General features: G+C 55.7%; 1 protein-coding gene across 4 annotated transcripts in view; it reads right to left on the reverse strand.

Annotated features, from left to right (window-relative positions):
• SLC38A1 (solute carrier family 38 member 1) overlaps nt 1-22,287 on the reverse strand; it is a 52,192-nt gene that overhangs the window by 15,642 nt on the left and 14,263 nt on the right. For all 4 annotated transcript variants that reach the window (XM_062195116.1, XM_062195118.1, XM_062195117.1 and 1 more), the window contains exons 3-7: nt 21,816-22,040; nt 13,517-13,592; nt 13,211-13,326; nt 1,735-1,808; nt 20-112 (exon numbers count right to left, since the gene is read on the reverse strand). In XM_062195116.1, coding sequence (XP_062051100.1) covers nt 20-112; nt 1,735-1,808; nt 13,211-13,326; nt 13,517-13,592; nt 21,816-21,937 — 481 coding nt within the window. In that variant the 5' untranslated portion in view covers nt 21,938-22,040. The remainder of the gene's footprint in view (nt 1-19; nt 113-1,734; nt 1,809-13,210; nt 13,327-13,516; nt 13,593-21,815; nt 22,041-22,287) is intronic.

Raw genomic sequence — 22,287 nt, forward strand, 5'->3', positions numbered from 1 at the left:
AGACAGGCATGCTTTGTACCGCCAGTGTTCTGGAGGGAGGTAGCTCCGAAGATGACCAGCTTCCCCGTGGTGCCGAAGACTTGCTCTCCCAGCTTCTCATAGACCATGCAGCCTACAGAAAAACACAGACTGCACAGGGCTCTCCAAGGCCAAACAGCCAACCTTGGGTTGTTCTGCTGGCCACACCCCAGGTTCCTGTGTGGCCCTCTCCAGCTCTCACCAACATTATGGCTGGCGAGGGTTAAGGCATCTTCACTACAAAACCTCCTCTTAACATTTTCAAACTTCAGCGCCATCGCTCCCTTCTCGGACTGCTATAGAAGCAGGACAATCAAGTGACCGGGTCATAGGGCACATTCTTAGGTCTCCGTACTCTGCTAGGGGAGCGTCCCACTCTGATCCTTTCCTTGGATCTCACGTGTGCCATTAAAATCCAGAGTGCAGTTTTAAGAAAATCCTGACTCTTGTCACACAAAGATTCCATGTGAGCTAGTTACCTGAAAATTAAGTTAGCCAAGAACTCTCTTAGTAACATCCCACCCAACCCCTTTCCCAGAGGAACAAGCTTCACACCCGGCAATGCCACAACACGAGAATGGCGATTGTTCTAAAATCCGGTTCAAAGACACCCAGCTCACAAGACAGTGGGCAAACCCACCCACAGGTTCATCTAGCGAAACGTAAATAAATGCTAAATCTCATCTGCGAACAGACTGAATTCTAAACCACTCTTAAAAAAAAAAAAAAAAGTGTTTATGCTTCTTTATGGCAGTTCAGTTCATGCTGTGAAAAGGCTCACAGAGAAAGCAACACCGGCCAGGCTGTAACGAAACCTCTGTGTAACGTCTGTTACACAGACCTCGGTGAGCAACTCGATCGATCACGGAATGTTCCCGTCACAGGGATCGGCCCTAGCAGCCGGTTGTTACAAACAGAGCCCGAGGGGCGGGCGTGCAGGTGTGACACTGCCCAGAGCGCCTGCCCCGCCCCAGCCGCCCGCTTTCCCTAGCAGGAGCACAAGCACAGCAAAGCTCTGTTTACTCGAGAACCTCGGAGACCACAGCACAGAAACCCGGGCTCCCTGTTCTGGGTCCCTGAGGACTAAGGGAAAGCTGAAGCCTTTAAAATGAGGTCATCAAGCAGAACAACGAGTGCCTGTCAAAGTCTGTCCGAAATGCCAGCACGGTGAGCTCACCGCCAATTTCTGTTTTGCTGCATCTGCTCCTCCAGGTCAACACCGCTCACCAGGGGTCTCCCTCTCCAGGGTCTCAGCCCTCTTATTAACAGGATCGCTCACCAGGGGTCTCCCTCTCCAGGGTCTCAGCCCTCTTATTAACAGGATCGCTCACCAGGGGTCTCCCTCTCCAGGGTCTCAGCCCTCTTATTAACAGGATCGCTCACCAGGGGTCTCCCTCTCCAGGGTCTCAGCCCTCTTATTAACAGGATCGCTCACCAGGGGTCTCCCTCTCCAGGGTCTCGGCCCTCTTATTAACAGGATCGCTCACCAGGGGTCTCCCTCTCCAGGGTCTCGGCCCTCTTATTAACAGGATCGCTCACCAGGGGTCTCCCTCTCCAGGGTCTCGGCCCTCTTATTAACAGGATCGCTCACCGGGGGTCTCCCTCTCCAGGGCCTCGGCCCTCTTATTAACAGGATCGCTCACCAGGGGTCTCCCTCTCCAGGGTCTCGGCCCTCTTTTATTAACAGGATCGCCACCCTCCCCGCGCTCAGCTCACCTGTCTCCTTTGAACAGATCAACAGCAGGTTGATTGAATATATCGACAGCAGTGTGACCGAAGTCAGAAGTATCCTAAAGCAAAGAGACCTCGTCGTGAGAACCGGGAGGGGTGAGGGTCTACCTGGCGTCAGTCCCCCTGCAGGGAGCCCTCAGCAGACCCGTGTAGGCAGAGACGCATCCCACGGGACCCCAAGGACGACACGGTGCCTGTCCTTTGCAGCAGCTCCCTGGGGGGTGACTTGTGGGGGGCTTTGCAGCCTGAGCCGTCCCCTCCTGGAACCCCTCAGGGGCAACCACATGGCGTTCGGCCACCTGCAACCCAGAGGCACTGCAGGGATGCCAGGACTCCGCTCGCTGGCACCCCACACCTGCCTCTGAACCTGTGCGTTGGACCAGGAGCCTGAGCCACGATTTCTGCACCTGGCTCGTGGGGAGGAACAGGTACCCCTCCCATGAGTGAGAGTGTGAGGCAAAGACTCGTGTCCTGAGCAGACCCCTCTGGAGGAAACGCACCGGGAAATGTGGGAGAGGATACAGATTACTTCTGAACCACTTGTTTAAAACAGACACCACAAAAGAAAGCCTCTTTGTTAAAAATAAAAAATCCAGACCCACACTTGAATTCCCTCCCTTCCTGGCACAGGGCAATAAACACGCAGCTAAAATAATGGAAGACTGCAGTGGGTTTCCTGTCCAAGGGGGAGAGAGGCGTGCTCAGGGAAGACTGTCCACAGCTTCCTGCCCACACTCCGCACGGCAGGCTGAGACCGCCCTGAGACTGACAGCCCCTGGCCCTCCTCGCGGCTGCCACACACGCTGCACCCCAGGGGGCGGCCTCTGCTTCCCCTCCACTTCCCTCCCAAGACTGAAAACATGCACAGAACACAGGCAACTTGTGCACAAAAAACCCTATGAATGCTGGAGGGGGACTGAGCCTGAGTGGACGCCTCCCCGCTCAGGGGCTCAGAGGGCGGCCGTGGACCCTGACAGCGGACCCAACACTGAAGGCAGAGCCAGAGCGCCTGCTGGCAGCTCTGCCCACCCGTGTCCTGTGCACCACGAGGGTGCCCAGGAGTCCGGCCAGCTGGTATTCCTTCCTGTGTGAGCTCAGAGGGGCTCAGGTCCCCTCGGCATTTCTCCTGGATGTCACCCCAGCTTCTGCACCGCTGCCCGTTGACCACTGGCCCAGCGTCTTATGAGGCTGTGGAGCAAGCATCCTGTGGTCAGGCCCCGGTGACAAGCGGCTCGGGGACAGTTACCGTGGCACGGCCTCCAGGAAGGCTGGGAAGGACCCATGCAGCCCCACGTGGGGAGACAGGGAGCAGTGATCCTGCACCTTTGTGCCAGGGGACACCCACCGGAACCTCCCGTCAGCAGGGACCACGTAGCTGCTCCTGGAAGGATCTGTGCTCTGCAGCAAAAGCTGAGCCGAAGTCCCCACCACGCTTCCCCCTCAGGCCTCGTTTACCCACAGTCCCCTACCCAACAGACGTCCCCACCCCTCCGATGGTGGCACCGGCCGTGAGCCAGGCACAGTGGGCCGATCCCACTTATCCTTCCAAAGGCCGAGCGCTGAGCCCATGCGAGGCCTGATGTCACCACCAAGGCGACAGACCGACGATGTCACCCATGGACAGCCGATGTCTACGCCCGTGCCACAACAGCCGACAGCCACGTGCCAGCCCAACGTCACTGCTGCCTGCTCCAAGGGGCACCACACTCCTCTACAGACAGCCGGGCTGGGACTCTCACGCAGGTGCGCCACGCGCTGCAGTCTCAGCTCAGGCAGGAGCTGACCGTGCGTGCACACCTGGGGCGTCTGAAGCTGAGCAGGGCTCTCCCTCTGCTCCTGGCATGGCTCTCTCCAGGCGGCGGGGCCTCCCCAAGGCGCTGATCCTTCTTCCTGAGGTCTGAGCGCGGCTGGAACCAGACCACCCAGAGCTGGCCCATGGCCCCACACTGCTCAAGCCGGGAGCCCGGAAGTCGCTGAGCTCTCCCCTCCCTCCAGCCCTCATATCTAACTCGCATGGGGGTCCTGTCGTCTCCAAAATCCAGCCGAAGCCCACAGCTTTCACCTCAGTCAACACCGGCGCCCCTGCGGACTGCCATGCTCCAACTGCCAGGCAGCTGTGACCTCTCCGTGGTCCCCTGCTTGTCCCCGCACTCCTCTTTCCCAGCCAACGTCACCTTACTCTGCTGCCACGTCACAGGACTCCGTCACGAGGCCACAGTCAACACCCACACGTGGCAGACTCTAAGCAAAGACTGGGCAATTTTACAAATATTGGAATCCCAGGCCAGCACTGGGGCGCAGGAGGTTAACCCTCCACCTGTGGCGCCAGCATCTCATATGAGAGCCAGTTCTAGTCAGGGATGCTGCATTTCCAATCCAGCTCTCTGCTGTGGCCTGGGAAAGCAGAAAAAGATGGCCCAAGTCCTTGGGCCCCTGCACTCACGAGAGACCCAGAAGAAGCTCCTGGCTCCTGGCTTCGGATCGGCGCAGCTCCAGCCGTTGCAGCCAACTGGGGAGTGAACCAGCGGATGGAAGACTTTCCTGTCTCTCTCTCTGTGTCTGTAACTCTACCTCTCAAATAAATAAATAAAATCTCATGTGCCAGGTGTCCGACTCTAATCAAGGCAGAGTCTACCCTGAGGGTCCAGTGACCTCCAGGCCCAGCCCCACCTCAGCTTCAGTTTGGCCCCTGCTTTGAAACCTCGGCAGGCTCCCACAGAGCGACACTGGAGGCAGTGAATGTGGCCGAGCGCCGTGCGTCAAGGAGCCCTCGGCCTCGCTCCACAACACTGCCTGGAATCTGCTTCCTGCCCCACCCCGGAGCTGGCGTGAAATTCACCAAACGCAATTCTCAGAGACACCTGCTCTCCATGATTTTAAAAATATTCCTGACGGTGATCTCAGATAAGTTTGCTCTATTGTTGCAAGACAATTTCAGCGCATTTCCTAACCATTTCTACATGCCTATTTTTAACTTTTATTTGCCATTGTGTTTGAGTCGTATTGATAGGACAGTAATTCTTTGGTCTTCTATAACTTACCCAAAGACTATAAACAGTCTTAAGGAGTTTCTCTTTTTTAAAGAACTACATGCCAGCGAAATGTGCCAACAGCTAGGCCAAGCATTTGAGGTACGACTGGGGTGCCTTCATAACTGCATTTGGGTGAACTTATCCAGTCATATCCTTCCAACTGAGACCTGTGTGTCTACAAAGCAAATCTACAGCAACAAACCAACCAAGCCCAGACTCCTGGTCCTGAGACAGTGAGGACAACTGTCACAAGCCCAGCTCACAACCAGAAATCCAGGACACGCCACCTGGCCTCAGGAATGGATGCACTTCCACACAGAAATGAGCTCTTAGAGCTATGATTTACTTCAGCAGGGACCGAACCAGACCAGCAAAACCTCTACTGATAGCGAACGCGAGGGTGCTCACTGCACCTGCGCGAGTTCCACCTCTGCTCCCAGGGAGGCAGGCTACACCACCAGTGTCACGGCACTCGCGCCCCGGCAGAGCCACTGCACACGTGACGTCACCCGTCACAGGCAGCGTCCAGAGAGGAACAACGGTGAACAAAGCAAGATCTAGCCAGAAGGAGAGGCATGGAAATGTTAACAGGGCTGGTGTTCGAGCCGGGAGGCTTGGAGAGTTTCTTCACACTTGATGTTATGCGTTTCTAACGTGGTCTCCAACAGCTATCTCACGCACTGTCAAGCTGTTCATTAAAAAGTACCGAGAGCCTGATTTCAGTCCCTTTTCTGGGGGCACGGTGGCGCTTCCTCGAGTCCCTGTTGTTCGCAAGACACAGGAGGGGGCAGACATGTAACTGCTCAGTCCCGGGTCGGGGGAGACAGTCATTGCATCAAGGTTCCATCTCAGAATTCCGAGGGTGAGAGGCCGGCTCCCCGGTGTCCACCAGGTCGACGGGGGAATGGAAGAGGGCTAAAAGGCAAGGTGGGGAGCACGCTGGGCTCACTGACAATACCTTCATCTCTCCTTGCAGCTACATCTGAATTCTTTGCAGAAACTTTGTGTTAAACCAGTCCCCCTATTGCGTCAGGTTTTGCTTTGCCTAGAAAGATAAATGTACATCCACAATACATCTGATATAAACATCTGATATAAACCTCAGAAGAACAGGGTCTGCGGACAAACACATCCCATCAGTTCAGCTGCTGCTTTGTGAAGTTAAAAATACTGGGAGGCAGGGCTGCAGCCTGCAGTGCCGGCATCCCATATGGGCACCAGTTCTAGTCCCGGCTGCTCCACTTCCGATCCAGCTCTCTGCTGTGGCCTGGGAAAGCAGTAGAGGATGGCCCAAGTCCTTGGGCTCCTGCACCTGTATGGGAGACCCAGAAAAAGCTCCTGGCTCCTGGCTTCAGATGGGCCCAGCTCCAGCCATGGCAGCCATTTGGGAAGTTACCAGTGGATGGAAAGTACCTCTCTCTCTCTCCACTTCTGTCTCCCTGTAACTCTGTTTTTCAAATAGAAAAATAAATATTTTAAAAAAAAAGTTTAAAAAAAATTTGGGAGACATTGCAGCCCAGAAGAGGACGGTGTGCCCGAGTCAGAGCCCAGACGAGGAAGTGGGCCAGGGTGGGACCCAGTGCAGCCTCTGCCTCCTGTTTGTACCTCACTGGGAGGGCCGTGGGTTCTGTGGGTGCTGCACTCCCAGCTGCCAACTTCTCACTCCTCCTGGCTGCTCCTCAAGAGCTGGTTTCTCCTCTCCTGCAGCCTGGATTCTGAGCCCTGTCACTCGCTGACGTTGAGCCTCCTGAGTGACAGAGCAACGGGACATAACCGCTGAGGGCCCTGTCCAAGGACCACGGGTGGCCTGTGCTTGGACAGGACTGTGCAGTCCCCGAGGCTGCTGTGGACATCCTGGGCAGTGGAATGGTGGATGTGGGCTTCACCCACAGTGCCCGCACCATTGCCATGGTAACGCGCACAGTGAAAGGGGCACCCACTGGATGTGTCCTTCTAGCAAGTTCCTCGGCCTCTGTGGATCTGGGCTTCTTGATCTGTACGATGGACTGGTAAGTCGAGGAAGCCACGTGCACTTCACAACTGTCTTCTTTTTCATAAAAGCCAGCACCGCGCTCAGCCGGCAGCCTCACAGGAAGGCTGCTGACCCCAACTGACGCCGCGTGCCAGGCACAAGGCAACGTCCGCCACCGGGAAGCGAGAACTGAGTGCCCACATGGGAGCAGCTTTCCAAGGCACCGAACCAGCTGCCACCGTGTGCAACCAAGCCCAGGCCCACCTTGCACCTGCCCCATTGCGCTATGCATCGGGCCTGTGACAAGCAGACTACTGGAACGACAGGTGCTCTATGCCTGGTGCATGTGCATGGTGCTGTGGGACCACAGCCGTCTCCTGTAGGCGGGGAAGAGCACAGGTCACCCACCATCCTTGGACGGGGCCCTGATGCAGCTCAGCATACACAGGCCTGCGTGAACCCGGCGTATGCACACACGTGTTCTCACATGACCGTGTGCATGTGTACACAGTCCTTCCCGTCTGGGGCCAGGAGAAGTGAATCATCAGAGACAGGGCCACTCCCAGCACAGCGGTGGTGCTCAGCCTGCAGGCCACACTCCGACTGCACACAGGGCCCGGTGTCGGCACCGCCCTGGCCTCCGGCCGCTGCCCTGCTGCTGAAAGCTGCTACAGCCAGACTTTCACAGAGGCCTCCTTGCTGCGTGTGTTTCCCGGGCTGGCCGGGACACGTGATTCCCCCAACACAATTCTTCCCAAACAGGGCGTCCGAGGCCGTGGCTCCGGCTGCCAGGACAAGGAAATGCTGTCCTCTTCAGACCATCTCTAAGGCGCCCCGACCCCAACTCCAGGAATTTTAAAAACAAGTACCAGCGGCAGGCGGAGACGACCGGGCCACACTGGGGACCTCCCAGGGTCGTCCGGAAGATGAGGCCCCTGCTTTATGCCCCAGGACACCCCAGCCACATCCCCGCCGGGGTTTTCCTGAGAGCGCTCCAGGCTGCTGCAGCCCTGGTGAGGACAGCGCGAGAGCTTCCAGCACACAGGCCGTCATGGCTACCACCAAGGGCAGAACGGTCATCTTGGCAGGGGTCAGCTGACCATTCCGGAACAAATGCAGAGTGACAGAGCACAGCCGGGGTGCAGAGGAAGGACCTGCATTGTGTGGCAGGTCAAGCCATGGTCTACCACATGGGCATCCCAGAGGAGCGCTGGGTTGATTCCTGGCTGCACCACTTCCGATCCAGCTCCTTGCTAATGCTCCTGGGAAAGCAGTGAAAGACGGCCCAAGTGCCTGGGTCCCTGACACCCATGTGGGAGACCTGGATGGATTCTCCGGTCTCCTGGCTTCAGCCTGGTCCAGCCCCAGCCCTTGCAGCCATTTAGGGGACACTCTTTGGATGAAGATCTCTACCCACCCCCACCCCGCTCTGTCTCCTGCTCTGCCACTCTGCCTTTCAAATAAATATTTGAGAAAAAAACCAAAAAACAGGCAGAGCACTTGACAGGCATACTGCAGTCCCACTCCAATGCCGTAGGACTGGCTGAAAACATTTAGAGACATCAGAGATCTATGCCAGGGAGGCTGCTCCAAAAAATAAACCTGGTTAACTAGAAATCTGTTCCTGGGAGGGGACACTAGCAATTAAATTAGCACAGAGTCTGTGGCTCTGTCCCTGGCCTCGGCCCGCCCCGTGTGCAGGCTGTACCGCGGAGAGCTGCGATAAAGGCAGAGGGGCCGCCAGTGTCTTCACTGCTCTCAGACCTGGTGTGGAAGATGTGTTCTGACTGGCATGGGGGCACTCGTTCTTTTCTAAACACTAAGTGTAGACAAGAAGGTGCTGCATCTTCCTGGTGGCGGGCGATGACAAACAATCCAGAAAGACAAATAGTAGAGACGAGAGAGGCAGAACTCACTGTAACTAAAGCAAACAGCCCCCCATGAAGTGACGGTGACTGTACCACAGCAGTTACCGTGCTCTCCACCCTAGCAACTGGACAACAAGTGTCCCCGTATACGCCAACCTCCTGCGTATTGTTAACAGCCTCTGAACTATTTCAAATTTTCACATGAGCGAGGCACTCCTCGGGGAGTTCATAACAAGCCAGGTCCCTAGCTGACCCTGTGATTGTCACAGGCGTGAGGGAAAAGCCAGAGTTCCCCGTCTGCTCCGTCCATTTTACCTTCCCAAGCAGGATTCTGCTGCCGCGTGTCACAGACGGCCACGAGGAATGCACGGAATCCCGAGCGCTGGCCCTATCAGCAGGATGCTCAGGGACCTCTCTGAAAGACGTTGGTGCGGGGGCTCCCGGCGGCCATGTAAGTCCTGAACCATGTGTGAGGGAAGCAACACACTGCCTGTGGCAAGCAGGAAGCCGAGGGTCCGAGGGGTGCAGCACCCACGAGGCAGCTGTCGCTCTCTACTCCTGAGGACTGCGTGGTGCCCATCTGGTACACTTGGCCGTGCAGAGCTGCGTGCATCATTGTCAAGACGAAGGTGTTTGGTGGTCACGAGTAGGGACTTGGGAATCCTGACTGCCCTTACAATTACATTGGGAAGTGAAAAGGAAGTAAACTTGCCAGTATCCACCGCCAAGATGGGACTTCTCTTGTGCCCAGGCTCATGGGCAGGTTGGATTTCTGGGCCAGGCGTCAGCATGAGGCAGTGGTGTGTAGAGCAGGCCAGTTCTGGCAGCCCCAGAGGCTGCCCTGGCCCCTCCATCCAGCTCAGGATCACAGGTGCGTTGGGACACCTCTGTTAGCTCAGCTGTACCTGGGGCTGGTGCCCACCTCGCAGAGCTGTGGGCGAGGGTTGGATAAGACTGTGTGGTGTGTGCAGTTTCCATCCAACAGATGTTAGCCCGGCCTCTGCCAGGCACAGCCGAGGGCCTCCCTCCATCACCACATGCACGGCACCTGCTCACTTCCGGAGCAACCCCCCGGGGCCAGTCCTAACGCACACTCCTGGGTGGCAATCACTTCCACAGCGTGTGTGCAGATGCGTGATCTCCATTCCCAAAGCCACCGTGCAAACGGGATCGAAGACTCACGGCACCACCCCAGAAGAAATAAGCCCGGTGACTGCTCGGTACAGACGGCCATGTGTGCCACGACGAGCACTCAAAGAGGCCACTTACAAGCTCGGCCTGCTGTCTCGGCAGCGTCACGTGCCGCCCTTTGCTGGGCTCATTGTTTTCAACAGCAGGGCTACGTGGCTGAGACAAGTAGCCGCGCACGCTAAGAAGTGTGCGTGTCCGTGAGGCACTTACTGCTCCATTAAACACCCAGGAACCCAGCCCCCTGAGAGGACGACACGGCTAAAGAGGCTGTCTGTAAGGCGTGACAAGAAAGGCCACCACCCTCTGCGATCAGTGCTGGTTCTGAGTCCCTCCTGCCATGCAGCAGCTCTGGGGAAGCTGCACACAGAAGCCAGAGGTGACCGAGGTGAAGGGAAGTCCCGGGGTGTGGGGCGGAGGCCTCGCACACCCCTTGCCTTTCCTCAGGAGCCCTGCTCCCAGGAACGGCCCGGGAGTGCCCTCAGCACTGCCTCCTGCTCCCTCAGAACGAACACCGGCTGTCACCGCGCTGCGCACTTCCTGTGCCCTGGGTGCGGTCACAAGGCCCCCAGCTCAGTAAAATCCTGGATCTCACTAGATCTCAGGTAGAACTCCCTGACTGCTGAATGGGGACAGCCATCACAATCAAGCTGAAACGCTGGCCCACACTTCCCTAAGACAAAGCGGTCACACCAGCACGTTTCCAGGGGCCCTGTGACACCCGGAATCACGGGGGGCCCGCCTGGAGGCCTTTCTAAAGCGGCTCCGTCCCCCCGGCCACTGTGAGTCTGGAGCAGTGCCCAAGGCCAAATGAAAGGCCACGAGGCTCTTGCCAGCAGCCTCCTGGCCCGGAGCAGCCGCAGGGGCGGCCACAAAGCCAGGCCTCTTCTGGACAAGCGAGCCACGGGTCCCCGAGAAGCTTGTCTCTAACGACTGCCTGCAGACGGCCTGTGCAGTGTTGCTGTCTATGCCTCTGTGGACAACTAAACAGCTACAGTAGGTTCTTCCAGGGACATCTTTCTGCTCTGAAAGTCAGCTCTATCCAATTCTTTACTTCGGCCAAAACCTAAGGAGTCGGGGCCAGCGTCATGGTGTAGCTGCTACCTGTGCTGCCCGCATCCCATGTGGGCGCTGGTTTGAGTCCCAGCTGCTCCACTTCTGACGTGCCTGGGAAGGCAACAGAGGATGGCCCAGGTACTCGGGCGCTGCACCCATGTTGCAGACCTGGAAGAAGTTCCTGGATCCTGGATTTGGCCTGGTCCATCCCCAGTTATTGTGGCCACTGGAAAATGAACCACTGGATGGAAGACCTCTCTCTCTTTCTCCCTTTCTGTCTCTCCCTCTATAACTCTTTCAAATAAAATACATCTTAAAAAAAGAAAAAACTAAGGAGAGTCCCGAGGTAGGAGATCAGTGATTCCTGAGCACACAAGGTTAGAAATGGACTGGACACAGGACTACTCTTGCCCCTCCCTATCCCCCGGGAAAGCTGCTGGGATGGGGAGAGCAGACACAGGCAGGACACAGAAGGCAGCGTGAACTGCCAGTGGGAAGAGCCACGCCCGGCCCAATGGACACCAGAACCCCCACCCCCACCCCCCACCGCTGCAAAGCACTGGTGGCACTGCTGGAAGTGGGAACCGTGAGGGGGATGAGCCTGGGGCCTGGGCCGTCTCTCCAGGCACACGGCAGCCTCCCAGCCGGGCCTTGCCCTGAAGATGCTGGGAAGCTCCAACCACAGGTTCTGGGGCAGGGATGAGCACAGTGTGGGGGAACCATGATGAGACGTGGGGCCCGAGTGGACACATGGACGCCGGGGTGCTTTCCTCCACCTGGCCCCCAGAGAGAGGGCAGCCAGGCCCAGCCTCTGCGGCAGGGAGCCAGGAGGTTTTATTCTGGGTGGCTGGGACGGCCCAAGAGGAGAGTCCCTGGGAGCCCACAGTGCAGCTCCTTGAGTGGCGCCGTGGCCTGTGAGCCCTGCCTCCACACAGGAGCCCCGTGCTCCTCTCTGCTGACACGGCAACCGAAGAGGAGCCACCTGACAGCTGACCAAAGCGTCCGCCGTGACATTCAGAGACTGACACGAGCCAACAGGAAGGAGCGTGCCACCCGCTGCCCACACGCAGCCAGTCGGGGCTGTAGGCCCTGCTGCTTCCACACACAAACTAACCGGGGAGCCACAGGGAGCCCACCCAGACAGCACAGCCCGGAACACACACGAGCCTGCTGTGCCACGTGGGTGTGAGAATAGCAGCACACGGCAACTGCCAGAGGCCGTTATGGGGCTGCTGTGGGTGACATGGGACGTGGCTAGAAAGAGGCTGTGGGTGACACGGGTCGTGTCTGGAAAGAGGCCTTCTGAAACACTCGGAGTGGAAGGATACGCGGCCTGGCGGTGTCAAGTGAACAAGTAGACCTCCCGGACCACTCCTGTCTACAGCTGAGGTTTTCCATAGAGCAGAGAACCCTCACACAACCTCAGGGGAGACACCACAATGATACGGCGACATGAGCATTCAGAGAACGCTAAAAAAAAATCTCCAATAAGTAAAAAATGGTAACGGAAATAAAACGCTTAATAAAGGAGGGGGGATGTAGCCCCAGTAGCACAGTGAAACGCTACAGGAACTCAAGTCCAGGCTACCGCTGAGAAGAGTGGTCCACAACAATGCAGACGGCAAGCAGCGGTTCCAGGAGAGAAACAGCAGGAAGGAGCTGACCCTCACGGTGAGGGGTCCCTGACCCAAGGCCACGGACTCCAAAGGGAAACAGCACCAGTGCCAACCCCAGTGAAGGAAACAAGGGCATAGCATCACGGGGCTGCAGAATGCCAGGAACGAGCAGACCCCACAGTGTCCAGGGTACCGAGGCCTGGCTTGGCCTAACACACCAGGAATCAGAGGCACGTGGGGCTCAGAGCCCAGAAGGCTGAAGGGAGGTGACTGTGGAGCGAGAACAGAGCACGGACAGAACGGGTCTTGACATCTGTTCATCTTTGCTCAGCAATCACAGCTGGGGGTAGCCCAGGAACAGGGATCCTTCAGCCTGGGGACAGAGGGAGAGGCCCCAATACACACCACCCTCTGTGCCTCAGTTTCCTCATCTGTGGGTGGGTGCCTCACGGAGCTACAGGGACCTCCCCGGCAGAGCTACAGCAGTCGTCACCGTCAGCATCCAAGAACTTAATGGCACCGCATTAAGACGCCACTGCCACGTGCCAGGCACGGGAACGCCAGTCAGAAAGGTCCACGTCTCTGGACTGAACACTCCCGCTCAGCGTGACAGACGTCCCAGCGACTCGGCCAAGTTCGTAAGGAGAAGTAAAGAGCACGTGCACCTCTCACAGTGTCTCGCGTGCGGTCACGGAGGCAGAAGGACAGCGCGGCCGCGTGCATACTCACAGAAACAGCAGGATCCCCGTGTTGGCCAGGGCGAAGGCGAGGCCCAGGATCCCGCTGCCCATGATGGCGTTGCTCAGGTTGAACACAGACATGCCCAAGGAGGTCGTGCCTGGAATCTGGACAAAGAGGCCAACATCACGCCCAGCAGAGCAGCCTGAGGCGGCTCAGCGAGCCGGGAACCCCGGGGAAAGAAAACTGAAAGGTGTGTCATCAGTGGCTGCAGAGCCCACTCCACTCCCCCCCCACCCATCGCAGGCGGCTTCCCTGGCTTTCGCGGTTAACCCGCCCTCGCCCCGGGACACTTACATACTCGTCGCACTTCTTCTTCTCCAGGTGGCTGTTCGTGAGGCTCCTCCTGCTCTCGCGGTCAGAAATGAACTTGCTGGGGAGACAAGCATAAGCACGTGGCCTCAGGACCACTGGGAGCTCAACAGCCGACGACAGTGTCACCGTCCCCGACGCGTCTCGCTTTCCCAGGAGGTGCTGTCCCAACCCAGATCCCCCTCCCCTTTCAGGGCCGGTGTGCACTGTCTCCATCCTTGTCTTACCAAATACACTGCAAACCAGTGACAACAAGGTGCTCGTCTTGAGAGGAAATGACACAGCCTGAGTCAGAAGACCAACGGCTGTCGAACGGTTTTAATGATCAATTAAAACAAGTACACGATGTAAGGTGACATACACGTGGATTTTTTTTCCCACTTAGCTCACGTCAAGACTGCTATCGACCTGGTATTTAAGAGACCGCTGGGAGGGCAGACGTCTGACCTGGCAGTCAGCGGCACACTGGAGGCAGGGTTCTTTCTCAGCTCAGTTGCTCAGAGCACAACGTTACCGAATGGGGATTCCCACCTTCATGCAACAGGGACAATGGTCTCCCCGTCACACACTTCTCCAGCAACTGCCTGGGAGTCTGGGTTGGGCTGCCGGAGGGCAGGCCAAGGAATCACAGAACAGAAGGCGGGCACTGGTCCACAGGTAGTCAGAGTCGGGCCTAGAGCTGTGATGCAGCAGGTTAAGCCGCCTTGCAGTGCCAGCGTCCCATATGGGTGCCAGTTCAAGTCCCAGCTGCACCACTTCCAATCCAGCTCCCAGATAACTCTGCTGGGCAAGCACCTATGTAGGAGACCAGGAAGAAGCTCTGACTGCAGTCATTTGGGAAGTAAACCAGTGGATGGAAGATCACTCTCTCTCTCTGTTCCACCCTCTCTCTCTAACTCAGCCTTTCAAATAAATAAGCAAACAAATAATTTTTTTTTTTGACAGGCAGAGTGGATAGTGAGAGAGAGAGACAGAGAGAAAGGTCTTCCTTTGCCGTTGGTTCACCCTCCAATGGCTGCTGCGGCCGGCGCATCACGTCGATCCGAAGCCAGGAGCCAGGCACTTCTTCTGGTCTCCCATGCGGGTGCAGGGCCATAGCAGAGAGCTGGCCTGGAAGAGGGGCAACCGGGATAGAATCCGGCGCCCCAACTGGGACTAGAACCCGGTGTGCCGGCACCGCAAGGCGGAGGATTAGCCTGTTAAGCCATGGTGCCGGCAACAAATAAATATTTTTTAAAAAGAAAAAAGGAAGCACTCAGGTCTTGAGATTGGGCTCAGATCCTCAGCAGGTCTGCGGGCCCGGGCATAGGCTGTGAAACGGGATCTCACAGCACCTCGTGCAGGAGTAAACCAGCAGCCTGGCTGGGCACCTGAGATAGAGCCGCTGTCCTTCCTGGGCACGGAGTGCAAGAGACAGAGGTGGGGAGCAGGCTGTGCACACACACAGAGAACAGACTTCAGGGTGCTCCCAGAACCACCAAACACACAGGGTTACAGGACTTTATGGCCTGAATTTCTCATTTTTATTTATTTATTTTTTTGACAGGCAGAGCCAGACAGTGAGAGAGAGAGAGAGAGAGAGAGAGAGAGGCAAAGAGAAAGGTCTTCCTTCTGTTGGTTCACCCCCAAACTGGTCGCTGCGGCCGGCGCACTGCGCCATTCCGAAGCCAGGAGCCAGGTGCTTCCTTCTGGTCTCCCACATGGGTGCGGGGGCCCAAGCACTTGGGCCATCCTCCACTGCGCTCCTGGGCTACAGCAGAGAGCTGGACTAGAAGAGGAGCAACTGAGATAGAACCAGTGCTCCAACTGGGACTAGAACCCGGGGTGCCAGCGCCGCAGGCGGAGGATTAGCCTAGTGAGCTGCGGTGCCGGCCAAACTTCTCATTTTTAAAAAGCAAATGCTTGTGTCAGAGCAAAGTCCACACCCAAGCCACTGTCGTCGTGTTCTGGACACAGGAGGGCAGCCCTGGATCTCCAGGCCTGGTGAGCAATGACCCGGCCGGCCAAGGTGAGAACTGACGGCCAGCAGCTGCTCACTGGCCACTGGCCCACGCTCCCAGGAAGGGGCCGCAGCGCTCAGCTGTGCACCGCGGCCTCAAGCACTTTGGGAACGATGCTGTGCACTCTCCACAGCACCACGGGTCCGCGCACTCATGGCGGGGTTTTCTGCCTCTGCGTATTTAACCCAGGGGGCTGGTTCTCCCTGGCATTACCTCTCCAGGAAAAACTAAAGGCAGGAAGCATGCGTCCTGCAGACCCAACCCTGAGCCTTATGTGCTGGGCAAACGACGCTCCGAACCGTGCCTGCACCTGGCACCTGCCTGGTGATGCCAGGGACCAGGGGGAGGGAAGAAGCCCTTGTCCAGCGGTCACAAGCTGAGCAAAGCTAAGTCGCAGGAAGGGAGCCAGAGGACAAGCCTGGGCTGGGCAGGTGAGAGACCGCGTGGACCCGGGCTCAGGTCTGCAGCACCGCCGCTGCCGCCGCCTGGTCTGGCTCTGCTTCCGCCCTCCGCGCTGCCCCTGTCCTCTCGGAAGTGAGCCGTGCAGCTTAGCTGAGCATGGCTGGGGAGAGCAGTGTCCCTTGTCCTTGCCCACAAAGGGACAGGCACTGGGCGTTCCCAGTGGAGACCAACTCACAGCACCTGTGGCCAGCCAGGCTAGCTTTACCAGGCACCTCAGGACCCCAGACCCTCACCCAGCAGGGCCCCCATCTCTTGCCTGTGGATGGACTTGTTTTCCAAGGAGAATTTCCATCGTTTTTATTTTAAAATTTGTCAATGTTTTCTTTCAGAATAATTTTAAACTTAACAAAACAGTAACAGCGAGGTCATAGCACAGAGCTCCCATACGCCCTCACTCCACGGCTCCTGCTGTTAACAGCTCGTATTAATGTACTGATGCCAACCACATGCAGGATTTCTATTATTTTGAAATTAGGGGAACAGCCTGAACAACAGTCAAACAATCCGAACACCAATCGCCTGCCTGTTAGGGCACAGCCACGTCCTGTTAGGTGGGAGGCTAGAAACCAGCCTGTGTGTGAGAGAGACCTCAGAGGACAGCTTGTGAGGAAGGCAGTGTGACAGCCTGGGAAACACACCCTGGAAGCAGCCCCACATTTCACCCTGCAAAGTCCCGCCCACACCCCAGTCACTTTACAGGTGGTCGCAAAACCATCTCTCCCAAATCCGTTTCTGATGTTCTACCCGGTGGAACCTTGCTACCTTCCAGACCACTCCTCTCTGTCTCACATCCGAATTCCTTCCTGTGCCAAGACAAGAACCTCTGTTCCACCCATCTCCTCTAAGAGCTCCAGGCCGGACCACACTCCCAGGCATCCGAGATCCCCGCGGGACATGAGGATCTCCGGCGGGATGGAGTCCTGGGAAGGACGACAAGGAGGGACTCCTGGGGCTGACCATGCGCCCCCCATTTCTGTGTCCTTGAGCCTACCCCCTCTGCCAGCTCCCCCGCCTCCAGGTAAGCTCCAAGCACAAATCCCTCCCCCTGCAGGTCCAGGGATTGAGGACTATGCCTTGGTGTTGGGATCTTGGTGCCCCCTGCCCCTCTAGATGATCTGCTCAGTGCAGAGGGGGCAGAGCCAAGCCAGGGCGCTGAGGGCAGGGACTGAGGCCGCCCCTTCCCCTCCTCCCAAGTCCAAGCCCTGACCCTGGGCTCTGCACTGCTTCTCCCTCGCATCTGCATGGGGTGTGGCAGTGAGGCCTCCCCACACCCACAGGGCCCCCCAGAGCCTCCTAAGCAGCCTCTTCCATTTAGGAATAAGGCAAATCTTTAAACCCTTCGCTGGCTTAACCTTTTCTTCTCTCTAATCTTTTCATCTTTGCTTTGTATTTCTGTAAACTTATATAAAAAAAAAAAAACCCACAGATAAAATCAACCTTTTTGTAATGGAAAATTCTGTTCAAAATAACTAGGTCAAGCCGTTTAGCACAGGTTTCTGTTATCCTACTATTCAAAAATGCAATTGCTTATTAAAAGTACTGCCCATTGGCAATGAAATTAATGTGAAAATTTCTCTTTATTGACTTAAAATGTGCTGCTATGGGAAAAGGTCTCAGGATGATAAAAGTATTAGGAGTTTTCACAGGTCAGCCTGTACCCATAAAGCAGAACTCGATCAACATCCACTGGCCAAACGCTCTGGAAACAAACCAAACCAAACCAAACCAAACCAGATCCAACCCAACCCAACCCTACAATGCATGACTTGCTGACCCAAACTGAAAACCTGAAAAAGTATGCAGAAATTACACTGAGGGACAGTGGAAGGAGACAAAGCAACCTACAGCTGTTGCTTAAAACCAAAGCCGGGGCAGCGTGGGGCAGTGGGTTAAGCAGCCGCCTACAACACAGGGTTCCCATATGCACACAGGTTAGAGTCCAGTTCACGTGGGAAGCTGGCATCACAGGCGGTGGTTTTACCTACTGTGCCACAACACCGGGTCCCCCGTGCCCCCCCACTCCCGCTGCTCCACTTCTGATCCAGCTCCCTGATAATGTGCCTAGAAAACCAGCGGAAGACAGTTAGGGACCCTGACACACATGGGGAGACCCAGACGGAGCTCCTGGCATTAGCCTGGCCCAGCCCCGGCCATTGCGGCCATTTGAGGAGCGAATCAGTGGATGGAAGACTCTCGTCTCTCACTCTGTGTGTCTCTTTCACTCTCTGGAACTCTTCCTTTCAAATAAGTAAATAATCTTAAGCAATAACAACACATCAGCAGCAGCAGGAAGGGCAGGTTGTACCTGTCCCTGAAATGCCAGCATTCTACACTGGAGAAAATCAGGAAACAAGCAAGTGACAAAGGGATCGGGAAACACAAGCAAGAAAAGAGCGGGCGGCAGACACTGAGCGACTCCAGGAGCCTGAAAGCAGGCCGAGGAGACGGCGATGGCAGCCGGAGGATCCGTGGACTCGAGCACCAAACAGAGGAAGGGGGTACTCACTGCCACCGAGCCCCTCCCAGCCAGGGACGAAGCCTCTGTCCTCACAGGAGCTAGAGACCAGGCTAACTGCTCACGGGTCCTCTCCAGTAACAAAAATGGAGTACAGCACTCCAGAAACGTGTGAAGGCAGAAAGGGGGCTAACCTGGGTGGAGCAACAAGAGCCACCCCGAAGTTTGGCCTTGCAGTTGCTGGGTCTGGCAGCACTGACCGCTCACAGGGAGGGGACACAGGGGATGCCAAGCAGGGGCATCTGGACAATGTCACCGCTCCCTGGTGAGGCAAAGAACGACGTGGCCTCCTCGCGTGGCCGCGCCTGTCCATCGCAGACTTTCCCCTCCCTGCTTCAGGGAAACGCACTTGCTCAAGAATGCCCTCCCGGCGACTGCACCAGGTGTCAGACGCGAGCCTGCGCAGGCTTCCTGCGCAGGCTTTAGGTCTCTGTTCCCAGCAATCCCGTGTGCAAGGCATGATCCGTACAGGGACAGGTGCGGGGCCCAGAGCTCAAGACCACACAGGAGCCAGGCAGAGCCAGGGATCAGCACCCGGGGATCTCACACGGTTCCTAGCAGGTGCACACGATGGGAAAAGTACACACGGGTCTCACTTCTTTGGCACCGAAGTAAACATTACCTTTAATTCCATTTTCCATGAACTTTTAGAGGTACAAGTTCTAAACCCAAAGCCTTGTACTTCTCTCCCTGTCTCTCCCTCTCCTCCCCACTCATCTGCCTCTGTCTGTCTCTGTCTCTCCCTCTCACCTCTACCCATCTCTTTGTCTCTCTGTCTCCCATCTATCTCTCTCTGTCTCACTCGGCCGACACTTGGGAAAGTGCGCTGTGACAGGTCCAGGGCTCCCAGAGTGACTCAGTGTGCGGAGTGGCAGGGGGGCACCACCTGGGGGGCTGCTGGGCCCCACACCCACCTGCCAGGCCCTGCAAGCTTTCCCAGGGCTTCACAGCACCTGCTGAAGGTGCCACCATCCAGGTAGAACAGGAAACCAAACAGTGCGGGGAGTCACGGCTGCTGCCCGAGGGCCCGGAGCCTCTGCTCTGCTCCCAGCTCAACCTAAAAACCATGGGCTTTTCCATAAGTTTATTTTTTACCTAATTAGAGACAAACAAGACAGAGAGCTCCCATCTACTGGTTCACTTCCCAAATGCCTGCAACACTGGGGCCAGGCAGGACCAAAGCTGGTAGCTGTGAACACAACCAGGTCTCCCACGTGGGTGCCAGGGACCCACTGCTGCCTCTCAGGGTCGGGAGCCGGAGCCAGGAGTCAGACCCAGCCACTCCCACGTGCCACGCAGTGCAGACATCCTGGCTGGGCTCTTAGGCATGAGGCCAATCTCCCACCCCTGAAAACTTACTGCTACTGCATGTCTGAGACTAACGCTTGTCTTGAGTGCTCTGCAGAGAGCCACCGTCCCCTGGAGCTCCAGGGCTGGGGAGACGAAGGCGTGACGTCAGCCCTGCCTTCCTCCCCCAGACACCAGGGGCATTTCGGGGCAGCCCTCGCAGACACGAGTTATGACAGCTCAGCTCTTCTAGAGGCCAGGCCTCCCAACGCGGCGCAAAGGAGACGGCACAGGCCCTTTCTGAGTTCTGCTGACCACTATTACCTGCACGTTGGCTGTTGCTGTTTCTAATTTAATTCTCCTAGAGCCAGAAATGAAGCAGGACTCACAGACTGTATCAGTGAGGGCAGGAAATTAAAGGAAGGAGATGCATCCCACCCTACACAGCGTCACTGGCAACCACAATTTTAAAACATATATATATATATATGTATGTATATATATATATATATTATATATATATATATATATATTGAGGCTGGCACTGTGGCACACTGGGTAAAGGGATTTAATGGAATTACTGTATCTGGAGCATTTTTATGCTGCTTGATACGTTTTGCTATGCTGATTTCCAAACATGTTCCAATTCATGATCAATATTTGAAAGCAATAGTTCAGGGGCCAGCACTGTGGTTAGCAGGGTAAGCTGCAGTCTGAGCACCGGCATCCCATGTTCTAGATCTGGCCTTTCCACTTCTGATCCAGCTTCCTGCTAGTGTGCCCGGGAAAGCAGCAGAAGGAGGCTCAAGTACTTGGACTCCTCCACCATGTGAGAGACCCAGAAGAAACTCCTGGCATCAGATCTGCCCAGCTCCAGGCACTGTAGCCATTTGGGGAGTGAACTAGCAGACTAAAGATTTCTCTGTCTCTTCCTCTCTCTCTAACAATGTCTTCCAAATAATTAAATAATTTTTTAGATCATTATTTGGGGCCGGCACTGTGGCTTAGCAGGTAAAGTCGCTGCCTGCAGTGCTGGCATCCCACATGGGTGCTGGTTGAGTCCCAGCTGCTCCACTTCCAATCCAGCTCCCTGCTATAGCCTGGGAAAGCAGGAAGATGGCCCAGGTCCTTGGGCCCCTGCACCCACATGGGAGACCCAAGATGAAGCTCCTGCTGCTGGCTTCAGATCAGCTCAGCTCCAGCCGTTGCGCCATTTGGGGAGTGAACCAGAGGATGGAAGCTCTCTCTCTCTCTGTCTGCCTCTCTGTAACTCTGCCTTTCAAATAAATAAATAAACCTTTTTAAAAAAATCATTATTTGGTTGATTTGAAAGTTACAGAGACAAAGAGTGAGAGAGTGAGTGAGAGACACACAGAGAGAGAGAGAGAGAGCGCGCGCTTCCATCAGCTATTTTACTGCGCAAAATGCCTGCAACAGCTGGGACTGGCCGGGCCAAAGCCAGGAGTCAGGAACTCATTCCAGGTCTCTCCCGGGGATGGCAAGGACCCAACCACTTGGGCCATCCCCTGCCGCCTGCCAGGGTGTGCGTTAGCAGGAAGCTGGCCAGGAAGTGCAGGCAGGACTCAAACAGGCACTGCAGTACAGGGTTCAAGGAGCCCCCGGCAAAGTCTCACTGTTTGTGCCAAAGGCCTACCCACATTTTGACCATTTCTGGATTAAATATGCACAGATGACTGTAGTACACATCCTCGCATGGATCCAGTGAAATTCCATAAGCACAGAGCTTCTGAAAAGTTCAGGCTGCTGGGGTCTAATGTATTTGTACATTTTTATCAGATGCAAATGAAATTTGTAAAAAAGATGAATAAATTACTTTCCTATTTGCTTCATCTGCGACTGTAGGCTGTGCCCAACAGATGTCATATAAGAAATTCAAATTGCATCTTCAGGTGCAGCGTGACTTTAGTAATGCATAATTCAAGAGAATAAATGAAAACCTGAATAATTTTTAGAGCCATTTCTTTCATTGGACAGAAAATCTTAGTGGAAAAACACTCACCTATTTATCTGGCCATTTTCCACTTCGGTGAAATCATTGGAGTCGTTGCTAATGTTCTCATCCTCCGGCACTGTCATGTTTTGCAACTCAGTTAATTCGAGTCCACTTTTGAAATGCATCATGATTAAAAGGTAGCTGTCGTCAAAGAAAACCAGACGGAATTTCTCCCGCTCTGCGTGTATTTATTTAGAAGCAGACAGCAGCAAAAATGTACACTCCATACTCCTACAAAACAGCAAAGCGGAAACTAATTATCCATGTGAAAGCCAGCACTGACTGAAAACAAGCTACCACAAGTAAGCAACTAATTGATCGATAATGCAACATTTTGCTACCAGATGCACTGAAGCAATCTTTGTACATCAAGCTATAGAGGCCAAATCCCGAAATGTTACGCCTTTGATTAATTCCCTCCGTCTTCAAATACAAAGTGAGTCATGTTTATAATTCTGACGCTCACATCTGTAGGAAT

Source organism: Lepus europaeus, chromosome 6 (assembly GCF_033115175.1).
Source record: "Lepus europaeus isolate LE1 chromosome 6, mLepTim1.pri, whole genome shotgun sequence".
Lineage (NCBI taxonomy): Eukaryota > Metazoa > Chordata > Mammalia > Lagomorpha > Leporidae > Lepus > Lepus europaeus.